The sequence below is a fragment of the Notolabrus celidotus genome, chromosome 13, assembly GCF_009762535.1.
Source record: "Notolabrus celidotus isolate fNotCel1 chromosome 13, fNotCel1.pri, whole genome shotgun sequence".
Taxonomy (NCBI): domain Eukaryota; kingdom Metazoa; phylum Chordata; class Actinopteri; order Labriformes; family Labridae; genus Notolabrus; species Notolabrus celidotus.
The window spans coordinates 24,897,659-24,917,932 of NC_048284.1; the positions used below are offsets into that span (position 1 = coordinate 24,897,659).

A 20,274-nucleotide genomic window follows, 5' to 3' on the forward strand; every position below is an offset into this window, starting at 1 on the left:
TCTCCAAACAAATACAATTTGACATGGTTCACCTTGGCAGAGGCATGTGAGGATATAAAGCAATATGGTTTACATACATTTCCCATGAGCACCATCAACCACTGTCACAAAGCTTTGACTCTTGCAAAACTGTGCATATATTGTAGAAGTGAATACATTTTTTTATACTAATATTCTTCGTTCAAGACAAATCTTCACACACACAAAACTTTGTAATCTTTGATTTCTTACTGTTAGCTTACAAAAAGTGATCAGGTGTGCTGGTTTAGCATTATTTGTCACAGCCCGAGTGTCTCAATAGATGTCTGAATTACATAGATGTGCACACACTTTAAGTCTTTAGTCCCCAAAGATAAGAGAAGCATTCACACCCGGCATTAACATTAAATCCTGTTAATAGCAAGCTCGCTCTTTTTATTATAGAACAGTAGTTCAACAGAAAACGCAGATATTATTTGCCAACCCTGCTGAAGTATCACCCAAAACATTATGTCAAAAAATATCTATTTAAAGAAAAGAAAAATAAATAGTACTTCTGCTTGCTAACTGACTTCTCAATGCCAAACTTTACAAGAAGAGTTCTAAATATAGATACTTAGAGGTGAGCTCTTAATATTAAAAAAAAAACAGTCTTAACGCTAGTAATCTCATTTTACAGAGTAGATCATGAAGAGTGATACTATTTGAAAATCAGATAAAAACTCCTCACAGTGCGTCTCAAACATTGTTGCCCCAATAGTGGGTTAAATGTTTTCAGGTTCATCTTCGTGAGTTTAGCATATTAGCATTATTGCATTTACTAGTTGACAATAAACACAGAGTACAGATGCAAGTTTTCATTGAAAAACCAAAGTGTCAGACACATAACCCTGAAGGAAATGCATGTTCATGAGTGCTAAAAAACAAGGATGGAGTGGCAGCAAAGAAATGCCATGAAAACTGAAGTAGATCCAAGCATCTGAAAGCTGAGACCTTTGTTTGATAGGCGTTTACATTGTAGATGCTGTAAATTGATGTACTGCAGCTTAATACCTTGTGTTAATACTTGATGAAGAGATGTGTCTATCCTGTTTAATCTCTTTAAAATAATGTAGGATTAAGAGCCCAGACAAAAGAGGGATGATGCAGCTGAACCCAACGTCAACTCTGAGATACAATGGAGGCAAAACCCATGTCGGACTGTAAAGCAGAGCTCAGATCCCTGTAATTCTTTAAAGGTTTTGCCATGCGGTAATTAGTTAGAGCTGGTATCATATTTTGAGACCAATATTAATAGGCGAGTAATGATACTGATCAAAAATGATAATGGTGGTCACCTGGGGGTCAGAGAGGTTACAGGTGCAGTGGTTACAGAATGAAGTGGATGGCGTTACCCTATTAGCACTTCAATAGTCTTGGGTGTCTCTGAGAATAAACGTTGTGCCCATCACATGTCTACGTGTGTGTGTGTGTGTGTGTGTGTGTGTGTGTGTGTTTGTGTCACTCTGGGCAAGCCTGTGTTCCTGCGTGTCTAGTTTCTAATGATGGTCATCCATAATTGAGTTTCACCTCACAGGGGGAGCCGTCCAGGGTGGTGTGGTGGTTAACTAGCCTTCAGATAATGCCACCTGTGTGTGTGTGTGTGTGTGTGTGTGTGTGTGTGTGTGTGTGTGCGCTTGCGTGCGTGCGTGTGTGCGTGCGTGTGTGTGTGTGTATGAGTCGAAGGGGTCATCAGCACACAAAATGACCAACGCCGCAGAGCAGCAACCCGAGCTGATCTTTGTTTAATTGATGTCCCCTCTGATTAACTGTCAGTTCAGCATCAACACCAGCTAATTCACTAACAGACGGTCTGACCAACTTAACCTCCACGCAAAGAAATAACCTTAACCTTGTCCCTGGTTTTCAGGAGGGTCAACCAGTTTTTGTATCAAGCTTCTTTAAATGTTTAAATGTGTCACTTCATAAATTCTATTTTGGAGGATCATTAATGGATAAATAAAAATAATGCATAAATATGTGGAAAATGTCCTTACAAGTAACACCAGTGAACCTTTAGTGAACCACTTGTGAAATTTAAACATATAGACAAAGCCGCTTTGTGATATCATTCTCAAAAAGTAACGATGATGGCTTAATATATTATTTTCTATTGGGGTTCAATCTTTTACCAAAGAGAGGATCTAAAATTCCACTTCAGATTCATGCATGGTATCAATCATGAGAGGCCATTTTCAAAGTCCTCTGAAGTGAGTGACTTATTCAGAAAAAGTACAACCACTTTTATTAGGATGCAAGTCTTATTGTTGAATCACTCAAATTTAAGTGATAAGTAAATGCTCAGGATTTTCTCACCTCTAGTTTCTAATGGACAAGTTATACCAGTCATACCAGTGATGAGGTTAATAAAATAACCTTATGTTACTTGAACATACCAGGTCATCTGGAAATATAAGTGTGAAGTTCTTAAGAGTTTTTTCTAGACTTTAAAAAATGTTTATTCTTGAGTTCACTCTACATTTAAGAATTTTGCCTTTCTCTAACACAATCTGTTTTTAATAATCCTTATCCAAACCCTAACCCTAATTCAAACTCTTAACCTAAGCCTGAATCAAACCCTAACCCTAATCTAAACTTTAACCCTAATCATAACCCTATTCATAACCCTAACCCTAATCATAACCCTAACCCTATTCATAACCCTAACCCTAATCCAAACCTTATCCCTAATCATAACCCAACCCTAACCCTAATCCAAACCTCATCCCTAATCATAACCCAACCCTAACCCTAATCCAAATGCTACTCAAAACCCTAATCCAAACCTTAACCCTAATCATAACCCTAATCCAAATCATAACCCTAACTCACATACTAACCCTAATCAAAACCCTAATCAAAACCCTAACCCTAATCATAACCCTCATCCTTATCATAACCCTAACCCTAATCATAACCCAAACCTTAATCCATCAAAGGAAACACAGCAACATGTGCAAATGAAAGGGCTAGTTCAGTTAAATGAGGTATCTGTGGCTTAAAGCCAGTACGAAACTCACAGATGCACGCACACTCACCTGTGTGTCTACTTTTGACATTACTTTAAAATAATTATGATAGTTGTTGTGTTTTTTAATGTTGTTTTAATGTACTTTGTTGTTGGATTGTCCCATCAGTTTTTGCCCTCGGCTGTGGGCATTATTTGAACACATAGAGGGACAGTGAGGGCCTTGAGCCTCTGACGTGGCTGTGGGGTTCGCAGGCTGAAAAGTTTGGGAACATCTGCTAAAAATCACACTTATATGAGTAGTATTTAAATATAGTTAAGATAAGTTCATAGTTGCATCTTATATTTTATATCTTATTATTAGAAAGCGGAACTAGATCTTAAAAAGAATTCATGATGTGAGTTAGTGGCATTCTGTTTGCAGAGGCTTTCTAGATGTCCTTATTGCAGAAAGAACTTCTCATCTACATGAACTTCAACAGATTGCATGGTCTAGAGACAGAGAGACCAGTTTAAACCTGTACACAGTTAACTTTTTTCAGACAATGGGTTGGATCACATATTTAATAGAGGAGCAAACCGCTGGCTCGCCCACAGCTCATTGTTTGGATGAATCATTGCTCAAGCAGAGTCTTATTTCGGGATGAAAAAGATCCTGTCGAGATAAGCGGCCGTGGTGATCGGCTGCCAGCTGTTTTGACAGGCACAACTCAGCACCTCCATGTTCACAATGTAGAGCCGGTCCAAAACAGACAAACAGGGCCTCTGTGCTCAAACGTAGCTGACCCATTGATAAACAAGTCATCATTTAAGGAAAGTACGCTCCATTGTTTCTTTCTTTTATGCTCTCAGCGAGGCTCTACTGAATATTGCCAAAGGGTTTCTTCTCCTTCAGTTTGAAAGTATGTCATCTCTTCCCTCCATAACTGATTGGTTCCTGGTGGTTTTAAGAGTTTCTGTAAGTGCAGAGATGATAAAAATGAACACAGGCCCGAGCTTTTGCTGCCAGAAAAACTCTTAGGTGAGGAGACAATCAATTACTAATGAAGTCTGTAACTGAGCAGAGCCACATGAGTCACAGGTGTAAAGTTCAGCACACATGTTGTTCACACTGTGAGGAAGACTATAAAAATGCCAACTGTTGTTTTACCTCCGAAACTCATTTGGTGCAGAAACTTTCACCACTCTCAGTCCTGCAAACATCAACATACTGCAGAGGATTTCTGCAGGCGACATGTGTTGTTCTACATCTCCCCCTACTGGATGCTTAATGTACTGCAGCTTGATTACATCTGTAGTTCTTTCTTGCTGCAAAATGTAGAATGAAGTACCTTTTGGATTCAACCTTTCAAACAGCTCTGCACAATCCACTTTATATTGCACTCCCACTGTGAGACCCTGAGGCACTTAACAAACACATTTCATCACACATTCATATTTTTTATATTGTTATTTTTAGGATTCTGGAGTATCATCTGTGCTGTAGTTATGGAGATCTAACACATTTTTAATATCAGGCCAGGAGACGTCGGCCCTCCAAATGAAACTGGGATAAGTGGTCAAGGTCAGGTTTTAATCCATCCAATTATACAATTAATGTGATGTACTGTTTTTTATTTTTAGTATTTTTTTTTAAATGGATGATGATAATATTTAGAGTGTTTTCCTTTGTTACTTTACGAAATAAAGAAGCCAGTTTTGATTCTTTAGCCTAACTCTTTAAATATTATATACCAGGGCTATTCAATTAAATATTTGGTCGGGCCGGTTTTTCAGATTAAGGACATGAGCTGGGCCGGACATTTTTAGCAGTGAGCAAAATTAACCATTTAAAAGAAAAACAAATAGATAAGATAACAAACACACTGGATGTTTATTAACGTATTGTCACACCCAAAAGGGCAAAAACACAATAAAAGAGCAGCACTTGTCATTGTTAGTAAAAGAAGTCGGACCCAAGTCACAATCACTCGAGGGTTGCTTTCGGGCCGCATGTGGCCCGCGGGCCCTAATTGAATAGGGCTGAATAGAACATCTTTACAGGCTAGTCCACGTCTACCACAGTACAACAAAATGCATTTACTTGCCATATGAGCCAGTCAAAAATCATGTTACATTTCTGTCATTTTTTCGAGTTTTTTCTGCAAGTATCCTGATCCACCTGGTGTATAGAAACAGTGAGTATGGCTTCTTTAAGTTTATGGGGGTGCATTTGTGACAGGGTTGATAGATAATAACTCCTACTGACAACAGATTATATATGTTTTTTAGCTGTTTTTGTTTTTTCTTCGTACACATTATGGTGATATGCAAACTGGAAGCAGATCAGAATACTAAACCCAAATGAACCTTGCAACAGTGGAAGTGTGGTTTCCAAAACTGTGGACTAATGGTTATTAATTCATTGTACAAAAATCGCATACAGACAGCACATTTTTAACCTAGCATAAAACTGCATTTTATACTAGCTTAAAGCACGCGTCACAGACACCTGTTCTATCCACAGTCACTGGTACAATCCGACATTATGACGACATAATAAGACAATCCAATCCAAAGTATAAGAACGATGCTCTCTGCTGGACTCAGCTCACTTTGCCTTTGAGTTTACTGAGAGAGCAAGAGATCACTGAGAGAGCAAGAGATCACTGAGAGAGCAAGAGATCACTGAGAGGACAAGAGGTTACTTTTTGACTCGATAAAACTGCACTAACAAGCGATTAACCACTACCACAATGTCTTTGTAAGTACTACAGCTGTGTATGTAACTACCTTTTCAAACATTAAAGCTAGGTACAGATCATCTGAAATCAGTTGACATCAAATTGTATGTAACTTTGCATATTTTGTTTTTTTTGTTGTATCTGTTTTGATTTACAGTAGTGTGCTTTGTTGACACAAATGTACTGCAGATTTAGCTATTTGTAACCCACACACCCTTGCTGTCAATGTTTCTTTTGTATAATTGTAAGCCTGTGTAATTTGTGTTTTCGTCATGAATGTTGCATAACTAGTGAAACTAACATTCACATGTCACTTTTCAGTAAAAACACTAAGAAACAGAGCCAAACTCTACCATTATTCCTGGACACAACCCATTGGTATGGGATCACTCCTCCTATAAGTGAAGATATGCCAGAGGAAGCTGACCTGATCCAGACCAGAAAGATGGTTGAAGAGCTGAAATCATGCAGTGTATTTGAGATAGGCACAGAAAAGCAGCACAGGTAGGACACATCTTTATTCCATGTCAGTTTCCATATCGTTAAAAAATACAGCTTGGTGGGGCAGACACTTGAAATGTTTAAACATGAAAAGGTTTTGACTGAGTGCACATGCTTTTGGGTCATTGCCCTGGTTGGTTATCACAGCAAAAAAAGGAGAACAACTTGGATAAATCAATGAATTTTTGTTGACCAAAAGTGTAAAGACGTGTTTTGTGTGAAATATGAAAATGTTATAAATTTTTCTTTGTTTTATTTGCAGAGAAAATGTTGTCAAGAGTCTGGAGTCTCTCTATAAGAAGTGGCTCACAGACACCTGTGAACGTATGGTGAGGCAACTTTTTCCTCAAGTATTGTCATTTCAAAAGTCACTCCTAATGTGATGCTGAGAACCTCTTGCTGCATAGATTATGTGTTTTATTTATATGTATATATTTGTAATTTTAGAATTTACCTGAAGTGGTGACAGCAAAGGTTGGAGGCAAAATCTTCCCATTTGGATCCTATCATCTGGGAGCTGACTCAAAAGGTATGTAAAGGTTTATTGCCTCAAATAAAGACCTAAAAATGAATCATGAAAGAGAATGGGGAGGATAGTAACACTTACACACACTAACTAGCAAAGAAACCTGCACTCATATGAGTTTTTGCTGCTCTGACAGGTGCTGATATTGACATCCTGTGTGTCGGACCTGGATTCCTGGAGAGGAAGGACTTCTTCAGGTCCTTTTCTGAGAAGCTGAAAGCTCAAAAAGAGGTCAAAGGCTTAATGGTATGCCATATTGGTGATTGTGTATAAATATGTGTGTACAGTGTGTACAAATCAAACAGTTTTCTTCTATATTGCAACAAGTGACTGATATAATTGTTGTTTCTTTAGGTCATTGAAGATGCGTTCGTCCCAGTCATCAAATTCTCTTATGATGGGATTGAGGTAAATAAGCTAAAGAGACAAGGACGAATAAATTAATGAATGACTGAACGCTTTATTGCACCTTGAGGAATTTGCTTTGCACCAAGAGAATAGAAACATAGAAATAACTAAACTTTCTGCTGTATACGTTTCTTATAATGTTTGTATGAGTTTTAATCATTGTGTTTGTGCTCCTGTTGTTGTTTAGATTGATCTGGTTTTTGCTCTAGTAGCACAGAAAAGCATCAGTGTAAGTATTAACCTCATGGATGACAAAATTCTGACGGGCATGGATAAACAAAGTGTCAGGAGTCTCAATGGTAAGTATCCGACTGTATTTAGCTTAGGTATAAATACTTGACAGCTGCAAGTATGCTGCAAGGTAAGTATGCCATTTTATGTGTTGTAGTTAACCCTTTTTGCTGGGGGGCTGTCTTAATAAAACTGTTTCTCGATCTTAATTTTGTAGGTTTTAGAGTCACAGAGGAGATCCTCAGAAGTGTGCCAAATGTTTTTAACTTCCGGCTGACACTGAGAGCCATCAAGCTTTGGGCCAAACGTGAGTAACACTACAAGTGTTGTTAAGCATAGTTTGAAACTGTCTACTTAGACAAAAGCTACACGTAAACACAAAAGATGCCCAATGTGTTGGCCGTTGTCGTTAACAGGAATATATTTTCTTGACTGCATATCAAATGACTTTAATTTTTGCCATCTACGCACTATATGTACAACCTGAAATGTCATGTGTCTCAATTTGTATGTATAGAGTTACAGTTACATTATACTATGCACCAAGAACTCACACAACTACCTAAACAATGAACAAAGCACATATTCTAACTCTGTTTACACAACACAGTACTTTTCAATGGATATGTATTACATCAGTTAAATAATAAAACTGTCATTGGTGAAAAACCCATCAATCTTGATTCAATATTCATGATAGGTTAGTGTTTTTTTTAATAAAGAACAGAGACGGTGTTTACAAAGGGAGTGACCCCAGACAGCTATTTATTTTTCTTTACACTGGCCTGTGTTCGAGTGACTCATTTTGCCTCTGATATTTTGTTTGACTTGTTTCTATTTGTTTCCACACAACCACAGCTCGTTTGCCATAACACGGAGTACAATGAATAATAATTCACAGGTTTACTCAGTGGCACAGGTAGACATAGAGGAATTAATCAACTAGATATCTTACTTTACCCAAATTTAACATCTGATTGGTTCAACAGTTAAAAAAAAAAGCATTTTCAAACTAGGCAAGAAAGTTTACATTGGTGTTATTTGAACTCAAGGTCTTAAACCTATTTTTCATCCGCCTTTTTCTCTTCAGGACGTGGTATATACTCCAACATGATGGGGTTCCTGGGTGGTGTCTCATGGGCCATGATGGTTGCCAGAGTCTGCCAGTTATACCCAAATGCCACAGCATCCACCCTGGTGAACAAATTTTTCAAGATGTACGAAATGTGGTGAGTTGATCTGTTTGTATTGTCCCCTTTAAGAGGAAAAAATAATCATGAAGCGATGCACTAAAGGACACTAAGCAATGAGATCTGTTACAGTCTGGGTAAATTAGTGATCATAGATAGCATCTGGTTTTAGATAGAAACAGGGAGATGTTTGAGATGTTTCTATGAATATATATAAATATTTTATTCAAAAAAAAATCTGTGACATTTTTGACGATCTGTAAATCTTGTATTGTCTTTCAGGGAGTGGCCAATCCCAATTGTTTTGAAGAAAACGGTGGACTGCGGTCTCAAGTTCCCTGTTTGGAATCCCTGGGTAAGTCTCCGGCAGGATTTTTATCAGCATTTTCAGCCGCAAATACAAAATCCTGTCAGTCATGTCCATGAATGCTAAAACACTGAAAATGTTGTGTTCATCTGCATTCCCAGACTAATCTAGTCGACCGCTCACACCTGATGCCTGTGATCACCCCTGCATACCCACAGCAGAACTCTACCTGCAATGTGTCTCGCTCCTCCTTAGCTGTTATAACAGAGGAGATCAAGAGAGGTACGTAGTTACTCAGCTGATTTTCAAATCACCTGATCACAAATTCAAACCTCCACAAATCTTTGATTAAGGATTTAGTTGCCTCCAAGGCATGTGACAAATGCATAACTTCTCAACAGTCAGGCTTTAACAACTTTCTCCTCCTCATTCACAGGATATGAAATCACTGAACATATCCGGCAGAAACAAGAAAGCTGGTCCAAACTATTTGAAGCTTCAGACTTTTTGGAGCAGTACAAGTATGTATTCTGGAGTTTAGAGAAGAATATGTGTGTTTACATGTACTAAATACCCTCAGATATATACTACTTCCTTAAATGTGGACACTAGCCATTTTTTTGTAATTCTTTATCACTTTGATGATCTGAAATAGAAATCTGTTTACTGTAGAACTTGATACCTTTTTTAAATCACACAGTTAAAGCTATGTATTTTATTTAATATTGTATAGTAGAAGATCTGTAGTCTTGAATGAAGTTGTTTTTACACATTGTGTTATTTCGTGTATGAATTTGATATGGAAGGTAATTTTATTATTAGCTTTAGAGAGACTTGTGGCCTTTTCCCCCAAAACACAAACTTAGAATGGTTTTGGTTATAATAATTGGTCATGTTTTTTTTCCTAACATGAACTAGTGGATGTTTCTTCCTGGTGTGTATTTGATGTGTTAAAATGTTTTTTGCTATTTGCTCTTATCATTACTTGTAATTGTTTTTTATTGTGATTGACTTTAATTTTTAAATGAAATGTGGACTGTTTGTCTCTGCATGGATTCACACATTATTTAACATCAGACCTAAGTTTGCACCCAATGTTACAGTTAAATAACATCTGTTTTATGGATTTGACACCACACGTTGCTGTTTTTAATTGAGAATATAGCCTTAAGCATGTTCAAGTGATCTAAGAAATTGATGGTTAAAGATCTGAAAATGTGTTAAAGCTTTTCATGTGTGCTGTCTGACAAAAATCTGTTGTTCCTTGAAGTATTTAATGTATCTGTGTTATCCTATGCACATGTTATATTGTGATTTTTTGAATAAACCTCATATGAATGCATTTTTGATCACTTTTACTAGTTTAGACTTACCATAGACTTTTATCTTTTTTCCCCCTCAGATTAAAAATCTCTGTAGCTATCAGGAGGTCAGAACAGGCAGTTAATTTTTGTACAGCTAATTATGCCGTTGTCAGAATAAGGAGTATATGACATAGTGTGCAGTTGTTTACAGCTTCAGATGGTGAAGTCGACAGGTTTTGTCTTGAAAATGGTGTTCATAGTGGTTGTGGTAAAGAAAAGTGTCCATCTTTGTTCAGTTATGTTACTCTGCTGCAGCCTGGTCTGCTTCAAATATTGATCATGACTTCCCTCAACAATTGATAGAAATGCAAGTATAGTTACTATAGTACAATTCTAGCCTTGTGTTATATTGCCATTGTTCTGTCTCTTATTTCTAAAGGCATTACATTAAGGTGGAACTAACTTCAACAACAAAAGAGCAGCATCGAGACGGGTGAGTACTCTGCACAGAACATGAGAAGCCAAGTTACAGAGAAACTGGAACAGATGCAGACATTTTTGTAGACAATCCCACATTTTTGGGCGAGAGCACTTCTTATTCACACCTGTGGTTCTCTTTGAGGGAGAAAACCGTTTTAATATTTTATCTCTAGCTTCTGTTGTGCTTTTGTCTTCCTGAGCATTATGTTTTGTTTCGCTTCATCAGGGTATGCCTGTTTGAGTCTAAAATCAGACACCTGGTAGGAACTCTGGAGAGAAACCCGCTTATTTCCCGGGCCCATGTTAACCTGCAGTCCTACCCTGGACCACAAGATAGTTATGGAAAGTAAGAACATGATTTGATGGTTAAACTATGTCAGGGCACTCTTAAGAATAAGCCCCTGAGTGATCAATACTAATATCTCATATGCTACTCTTTCTATATTTTATTCCTATGTTGTGTTTTTACTCTCAGATTGCACTAAGATATTAACAATAGTAAAGTGTGCTTCACTTGTCAACTGATTTGTTTATATCTGTTTCAGAAGCAACACAGTTTGGCTGATCGGACTTGTCTTCAATATGGATCATTTTAAATACCAAAGAGTCGATCTGTTCACTGAGCTCCAGCCCCTCTTAAATCATGGTACATTTTTTATTATCTTTCAAAATATTCAGAAGAAAAGGAACCATGTTGTGAGATCTTTTTAAAAGCTTCTTTATTTGTGTTTCTGCAGTCAGGGGCCTGGAACGTGGTTACAAGATGTCCGATGAGGGGGCGACCTTAACAGCCAAATATATACAGAGGGAAAACCACACCTGGAAGCTACCTAATAGAAGCCAAATGGTGTCATATCCAGTCAGGCTCACACACCGCCAAATTTCGAATGCAGCACCTCTGATACACCCGGCCATAAAAAGAAAAGATTTAACTCAATCTTTGATGCCAGCGAAAAGGATAAGAGCTGACAAGGTATGCCATCTAGCTTTACTGATGAGAAAATGTCATTTTCAAGAAATGTGTTCATGTTTTTGGAGAAATACTCTGATTTACATGTTTGCAGACTTAAATGAGATGGATACAGAGATGGTGGTCAAGTCTGAAACAATAGGTTGCTTATCTTATTTCACAAATACTAACTAGGTGTAGGGAGGTGTCGGCACCATGAAACCACTCTGAATGATAAGCAACCTGACAAAACTCCATGAAGTGTGTTGATGAAAAATAGATGTGCACAAAACCAACCCTTTACATCTACAAAGACAAAACAAATACACCTTTGTTTTTTATGGGATAAACTATTTGAATGGATTACCTGTGAATAGTTTGGCTAGCTGTTTCTGTGCTCTAAGTTCCAATGCTATAAGCTAACCAGCCACTGGAGTTCAGATTTTCTGTGCAATATAGTAATGGATATTCTCAATACTTACTTGGTGTACAGTTTTTAAGTTATGGTATTTTGTCAGTTATGTGCTCACAACCTCACAGTGACAACTAGACTCGGGGAGTTACAGTGCCTCATCCAAGAAATGTAGACAAATATTTTTACAGCTCTGTTGTAGGGATTAAAATATATGAAGGGATTTCCTTTGGATAGAGTTAGGCTGGCTGTTTTCCCATATTTACTGACCAGTAGCAAACACTTCCTAGAGTACTCTCTTAACGATTAGCAACCTCACTGTGACGACAAAACTCCTGGAAGTTTTATTATTAGAACAAATCATTCATTTCTCACACAAACAACACAACTTCTGCTCAATATTTTTACACCCTTTGTTTTTGTATGAAATTAAAAAAACAGACAGGGTTATCTTTTGAGTGCTGCAAGCTGTTTCCTTGCTAGTAAAGCTAAACCAATCTATCCAGCTGCTGGAAGTAGCCTTAGATATACTGTACTGTCACAAGAGGGGTATCAGTGTCCTCATTTTATTTACATTAGCCTATAACACTTGGAATTATTTAACATGCCCAGAATGTGCAGTAAGCTGTAAATCAGTAAGAATGGCACCAACAAGGCCCCTTGTTAAATGTGTCACTAAAACTCAACATTTTCTTGTTTACTACAGGAATTGCATTCCATGACAAGCAGCTCAGGTGCTTCACCATCCCTGACACAGCAGGGCATCAAGAGACCTCTCTGTCCTCAACCATCAACATCATGCAAAAAGTTCAGAGCTGATATGGAGACAACTCAAGACCCTAGCACTTCTCAAAGCACCAAGAGACCTCTCTGTCCTCAACCATCAACGTCATGCGAAAAGTTCAGAGCTGATATGGAGACAACTCAAGACCCTAGCACTTCTCAAAGCACCAAGAGACCTCTCTGTCCTCAACCATCAACGACATGCAAAAAGTTCAGAGCTGATATGGAGACAACTCAAGACCCTAGCACTTCTCAAAGCACCAAGAGACCTCGCGCTACTGAGCCTGAGACACCAAACAAAAAACCCAGAGATAACCTGGTATGCTAAACTGTCTTGCTAAATGGATCTTTAAGTTTATGCTCAATTAACCTTTTCAGTTTGCACTGGATGACATGAGTCATAAGATCCACTTATTGCATAAAAAGTGCTTATAACAAGATATTTCTGTTTGTCCTTCTCAGACTGGGCCCGAAAAAGAGCTGTCAGACCTGCCACTAAGCCTTTCCAAGCCTGCTATGACTCCAAAGTTCCCCATCAGATTGAAACTGTTCCGGTAAGGCATCTGATAACTAATACTTTCTACTTGCTGCACAAATTGCTCCTCTTTTCTAGCGTCTATTGTGCCCGATCTGCGAGTCATTCTCACATACAGTATTCATAGTTAGATTCAAGGACGATAGAGCTGCATGAGTTTATATTTTTCAGCCACTAGAGGGCAGTGAAGCCTTTCTGCTGGCCTCACTGTTCACAGAGAAGTCAATTAGTGACAGCAAAACCTGATTCAGATTAGCATGAACTCTCACTTATCTTTCTATACACTGTCTGCAAGAGGAAGAAAATAAGGGTTTTTATTGTTTGGAGTGGACCTTCATGCATTGTTTTAAAGACCACATGCAGTTTCTTGGCCAGGACTCAACAATTAATTATATGAAATGGGCATCAGACTTTTTAAACGCACCTGAGCCATCAGAGTTTTCTCATCAAGTGATAATGTGAAATGGTTTCTGAGTGCTAGAGGGAGGAAAGCAATTACTGAGTTGACCACTGTCTGACCTTTGATTTGGCCCCCTGTTTTGAATTTAGATTTAAACCTGCTAAAAAATGTCCCTTTTTCAGAAGTTTGTCACACAGTATGGACTGTGGATCTTTAACTATATTTGTTGTAATGGTTTAAATTATTTTAAACAGACAGAGTCCTTTGAAAAGGTAGAGATTTGTTTCAGGGAAACACCGTAGTCTTGCTTCTACTCTCTTATCTTGTTTTGTGTGTGTGTGTGTGTGTGTGTGTGTGTGTGTGTGTGTGTGTGTGTGTGTGTGTGTGTGTGTGTGTGTGTGTGTCTATGTGTGTGTGTGTGTGTGTGTGAATGTCAGTTTTCCTCGCAGGAATTTGGCATTTAGCAGGAGTAAAAAAGTTTAGAGTTGTTTTGTCTGCTCTTAAATTTAATTATCTGATAGTGTTTAAAGCTATAAATACATGAGACTTTAACATTTTTGAAGCTGGTTTTAACAAGCAACACTTTAAAAACCTGATACACAGTCATTACCAACTTTTAAAGTCTGTTTTTTTTTACACAGTTTTTGTTTTATGGTATATGTCATAATGCGGACATAATTTTTATTAGTACCCACGGGTGTTATTACAGGGGAGGGGGATTTATACACCAGTCCATTAACCTCTAAGTCTCACATCCATATTTGTCTTTTCTCTTACAGTGATAACTTCTGATGGAGCTCCTGATCAGGAGGGGAAATCTTCACCCTCTTATGTCTTGTCTGTTTGTGATTGCATAAATAAAAACGTAAATGTTGCAAATATTCTGCCGTATTGTTGCATTATTGTCTCTTGTGGTTCACCACTTGAAACAAGATAATTCTGCTGTTTAAATAAAGCTTCAAAAATACAATTCATCATACTGCAGACTTTAATTTAAGGGTTAACCACATTTACATTTTGGTAAAACCACATTATGTGCAAATACAGAAACTAGATACGTTTAAATATCTATATATATACATATATATATATATATATATATATATATATGTATATGTATATATATATATTTGGGAATTTTTTTTGATATGTTTAACTTTGCACTTATGTTCTACCTTTATTCACTTTAAGTTAAATGTAAAAATCGTGTGCATAACTTTATTTGATACTTTACCCTGTTCTAATAAAATGTTGTTATTATTACACTTCAATCCATATTGTATGTGTGTAAAGTTTGAAGTTTCTCTATGCACCTTTTCTTGTATTTTTATGTATGACCTGATAGAGTTTGTCCTGTTCGTCAAGTATGTCTTGTCCAGTGTCCCCACTCATGGCCTGCACCTAGTCGTGGTGAGTGGGCTTTTAACTAAGATGGGCCACCTGTGTAGAAATGCTCGTTACATGTATTGTGTTATTAAAGATAGGAGAATGCTCTCAGAGTATACATATTTTCCAAATGTTAATTAAATAGCCACATCAGAAACAAAGTCAGAACAAAAACAGTCAACAAGAGTCAAACAGCAATAACTAATAAACACATAGTTAAGAGATTAAGGAGCTGTTTGATACCTGAGGACTCTGTATCATTTCATTAAATTATTTGATATGTCATTATGGGATGTGTTTTATTTTTGTATAATGCATAATTAACCTCCATCTTTAACCCTTAATAAGGTCATACAGTTAAATGTACTTTAAAAAACGTGCCATTTCTAAGTCCAGTCAGCAACAAAAAGTCATAACATAAAAATATTAAAAACTAAGCTTGATAAGTTTAAATGAAAACATCTTTATATTTAATTATTTACATTAAGTCATAGTGTCTGCTGCCACCTGCTGGTCATTTTTTGTTAGTGCTAGATGCAGTTAGATTCTGACGTGAAGCACAAACAGGGGGAATGGGCAGGAATCACATTGCAGCAGGAATCTGAATAGATTTCATGTTAGAAGCTTTCTGTTGTTTGGGTCGTACACGTACCCTGGGGGATAAAGAGAACAGCATCAACCTTTACTATCATTGCTTTATTACTTTATCTATCGTGGTATTCAGCGGTGTTTCTCATGTAATACAGAGCAGTGCTTGCTTTAGGCAAAGACAATAATTGTTAAGTAACATGAATTGTTTCTTATCAGTTTAGAGGAGTTTCTGTTTTTAAAGAAATTCATCATTGAAGGTTTTCTTTGTGTTTTGTACTTTTTTGTCACATGAAAGAAGAATACTGATAGTTCTACCTCTCCTTCTGCTTTATCTTTAAAGTCTGTATGAGAATGAGATTGATTCACTCCAACATTATTAAAGAATGCTAGATTAAGAGAACTTGGATTACAGAATCTGAATCTTTGCTTTTCAGATGAAATCTTTTAAATAACTGGACCCTGGCGTTTACCAGAACCTCTGAAGTAGCAGGTGAGCTGTGACAGACTTGAACAGTGTAATGGCTACCCTTCACACAAAACTGTGTTAAATAATATAATTAAATAAAGGGTGCATATCAAATACAGCATATAAATCCTGGAATTTTTTTTCCTGCCAAAAAAAAAAGCTGATTGAAAGACCAAATCCAACACCACCCTACAGGATTTGATCTTTCAAACACATGGCTACATTATTTTAAAAAATATATCATTTACCCAAAGGGATGAAATGAACTCCATCATTCAAAAAAGTCCAGGATTTCTATGCTTTATCTGAGGATGATGCACAATGCTTCCGCCAACAGATGAAACAAAGGTAGCCATCACACTGTTCACGAAGCGCCTTGCTTGGTCCATTTTTTTAGGATGGAAAGACCTCCACCGGCTTCTCTGGGTGATGGCAGAGAAAATGATCTTCATCCTTGGAAACTGCCGGTGGAGATCTTGAAGGTCCTGCTTCATCACTGTGACGAGCTTGATGGTCTTCGTGAACCCAAGGTCATTCCCGCCACAGTGGATCAGCAGGACATCTGGCACAGCTCTTCCTCAAAGGCACTGATGAAAGAAGGCGAGAAAGTTCCTCCAAACCATGCTACCCCAGCCAAAACACTGGAGACAGGCATCCGGACCAAGGTTGGTCCCAGTGGTCTCCCTCACATGCTTTTCCCCACAGCGAATATAGCTGTCGCCTAAGATGAAGACAAGTGGTTCTGTTGATTGTACAATAAAAAGAAAACGTGAACTTTCATTAAAAACTTGTGTGGTGTGACTTCCGGTTAAGCATGCGTGCGTGTTAGACGGTGTCTACGCAGCTCCTGCACAATTTGATTTTTTTAATGCTTCTGCAAACCTTTGCAACAGTAATTCTTGTTCCTCGACCCTAAAGGGGCTTTACAGTCTGATATCATGCCGAAAGGCGGCCAGAAGACAAAAGATTTGTCGTCTTTTTTGACAGCTAATAGTTCGGCTAAGCTAGCAGCTAGCCAACCTGACGATCGCCTCTCCACGTCCTCAGCTGCGGCGTCAGCCGCTGCCGACTTCCAGGCTGCTATCGATAAATGAAAACCTCGAGTCTCTTGCAAATTTGCAGAGTGAATGTGGGACAGCTATTTCAGCTCTGCAACAAACGGTTGATGAGCACAAGACAAAGATTTGAGACATCGAGGAGTCCCTCACCAACACCTCTGACAGGCTCACAGATCTAGACGGGACGGTGGCGCGGCTGACCAAGGAAAATGAGACCATGAAGAAACAGTTGGATTACCTGAGCAATTACACATGGAGGGAGAATATCCGTATTATCGGTCTGCCCGAGTCCGCAGAGATGCCTGACCCTGCTAAGTTTGTCAGCAACCTCCTTCATGAAGTTTTCGGTCCAACTGCCTTTGAGATGCCCATCATCATTGACCGCGTCCACCGCACCGCCGCGCCGAGACCTTCAGTGGGGGACAGGCCAAGGCCACTTCTGGTACGGATGCACAGCTACAGGGTCCGTGAGCTGGTTCTGCGCCTCGCCAGCCGCCATGGTGGCCCGATTCTATTTAAAGGCAAGCGGATCCACTTCTTCCCGGACGTCAGCCCGGAGGTGGCCAGGCTTCGTTCCTCCTTTTACGCGGTGAAACGCGCGCTCCATCAGGCTGACATCTCTTTTCGCCTCTACCACCCCGCTCGTCTGGTGTTCATGTGGAATGATGAACGGATGAGTTTTACCAGCCCATCCGAAGCTCTCGACTTCATTAACAAGCACCTATCAACACCGGCGACCTCGGGGGACCCCGCCAGTGCCGCGGATAAGTGACTGTCTACGGTGGTGAGTGAGTGAGTCCTGAACTATCTGTGATAACGTCTAAAGATGCTCCGAGCTCCCGACTGTTTACAGGTTTACTCCCTAACGCACTACCTTCACAAAATCTGCTTTGAACATTACGCGCGAGCTGTTGCTCACCCCGGTGTACTTTATGTTTGGACTCTAAATCTGTTCAGCTGAGAACGCGTTCATTTAATGTCACCGTTCATTAATGGTTTAAAGCTCACTTTAGACTTTAACGCCTTGGTTTAATTCTGGTGTGAAGTTGTCTCCTTCTCTGCCTCTCCACTCTGGTCGGACAGGTGGATTTATTTCTCTCTCTAGCCATTGCTTCAGATGGATATGGTCCTCACAGGAGAGACTTTTCCTCCTGCTTTTTACTTTGTGATAACCCTTTCATCGCAGATCTATCCGTGGGAAAGTTTTGACCTTTGTGTTGATTTCATGTGTATACCTGCATCTAAGAGGGAGGCAAACTCTTAAGATTCAACTTATAAGGATAAATGCACCTATTATTATAAATATTTACTTTTTTATACACTATAGACAGTCATTTACAACCATATAAATGTGCTGCAGATTTTTTTTAATTTTTTTTTGTTACATTTAATCACTCATTACTTATATATACTGTTCGATAGGATTTGCTAAATATGTGACTCCAGTTACCTATTCAAGGGCTTCCCTCATTCCCTGTTTCACTTTATTCACTTCTGTTCTATAGACAGTATGTTGTTCCTAGTTCCTCTTAAAGTTATCGGAAAGGCTTGAATTTCATGCAGATATGTGAAGGTTTTTATTTTTATTTTTTTATTTTAAAAACCTTTGTCCCTTCTATATATATGTATATATGTTTATATATATTGCTGTTACTGTAACATTGTTGTATGGGTTTGCTTAAATATTTTTTTGAGAGTTTTATTTAGCAGGATGCTGCTACACACGCACCCTCAATGCATGAGCATACCGGTAAAAAGTGTCATGGTTGCCTTCACCTCATCGGGGGAGGTGAATGGCCTTCAGTTTTCAGTTGTGTTTTTTCTTTTCCCCATCTTTCTATTTGTTTCCATCTTGTTTTTTCTGTTCATTTTTCACTTTGTTTATTCTTTCCAGTTCCTTCTTCCTTTGTGTGTGTGTGTGTGTGGGCGTGCATGTGTGTGTGTATGTGTGTACTTGTTTACCCCTCCCTCCCACCGGTCCCGGCTCCAGTTGCGATCCTGCTCTACCTTGATGTAAGGTAATTATGTCAGCAAACACTTCATTAAATACTCTGTACACAAATTTTATCAGCTGGAATGTAAACGGTCTAAACAACCCTGTGAAGAGAAAGCGAGTACTTGACCATCTTCAGCACCTAAAAGGTGGAATTGCCTTCCTGCAGGAGACACATCTTCGTACATTGGACCACTTTAGGATTAGGAGGGGATGGGTGGGGCAACTATTTCACTCAGACTTTCACTTTAAAAGTAGAGGTACTGCTATCCTTATCCACAAAGATGTTCCCTTAGTTGTTTCAAAGTCAATTTTAGACCCCAATGGACGCTATGTGATGGTCTTCGGCACACTTTATAATACTGCTCTTGCGCTTATTAACATCTATGCCCCAAACTGGGACGATGTAAATTTCTTTACTCACCTTTTTAAGTCCATACCGGATCTGGATACTCATCATTTGATTCTTGGTGGAGACTTTAATTTGGTGTTAGACCCTAAACTTGACCGTTCCTCTAACAAACCTCACTCCACCTCCAAATCATCTGAAACAATTGAATCGTTCCTACATACCTATAACTATATAGACCCTTGGCGTTTCAAGTACCCATCTTCAAGATCCTATTCCTTCTTCTCTCCAGTACACAATTCCTTCTCTCAAATTGATCACTTCTTTATCGACGCCTTCTTACTCAGTTCAATGAAAGCCTGCGACTATGAAAGTATTGTCATCTCGGACCATGCAACTCTTAAACTTACACTTACCTTACAAGATAACACTTCATCCAGATCCTGGCGGCTCAGTCCTCTCCTCCTCTCAGACCCCAGCTTTGTGTCTTATGTAACAACTAAAATTGATACGTTTCTTGAAACCAATCTTGCCTCAGACACTTCGTCTTCTATCCGCTGGGAAGCTTTTAAAGCCTATCTGCGTGGACAGATAATCTCTTATACGTCACATGCTAACAAATGTCGCAAAAGCAAAATCTCCGTTTGCTTGGGTTTGGTTCTGTTTCTGTTTGCTTGAATTCGGTTCTGGTTTGGT

At 38.6% G+C, this 20,274-nt stretch overlaps 1 protein-coding gene across 1 annotated transcript; it reads left to right on the forward strand.

Moving 5' to 3' along the window:
* Positions 1-5,457: 5,457 nt before the first annotated feature.
* Positions 5,458-14,616, forward strand: LOC117823963 (poly(A) polymerase beta-like). Its single transcript, XM_034699260.1, has 19 exons — positions 5,458-5,729; positions 6,031-6,213; positions 6,473-6,539; positions 6,658-6,739; positions 6,873-6,982; positions 7,091-7,144; positions 7,332-7,443; positions 7,593-7,682; positions 8,466-8,604; positions 8,848-8,920; positions 9,034-9,154; positions 9,309-9,393; positions 10,616-10,669; positions 10,883-11,002; positions 11,202-11,302; positions 11,394-11,629; positions 12,724-13,119; positions 13,263-13,354; positions 14,515-14,616. The coding sequence occupies exons 1-19, from the start codon at positions 5,722-5,724 to the stop codon at positions 14,525-14,527; spliced, it is 2,136 nt and encodes a 711-aa protein (XP_034555151.1). The 5' UTR covers positions 5,458-5,721; the 3' UTR covers positions 14,528-14,616.
* The last annotated feature ends 5,658 nt before the right edge of the window (positions 14,617-20,274 follow it).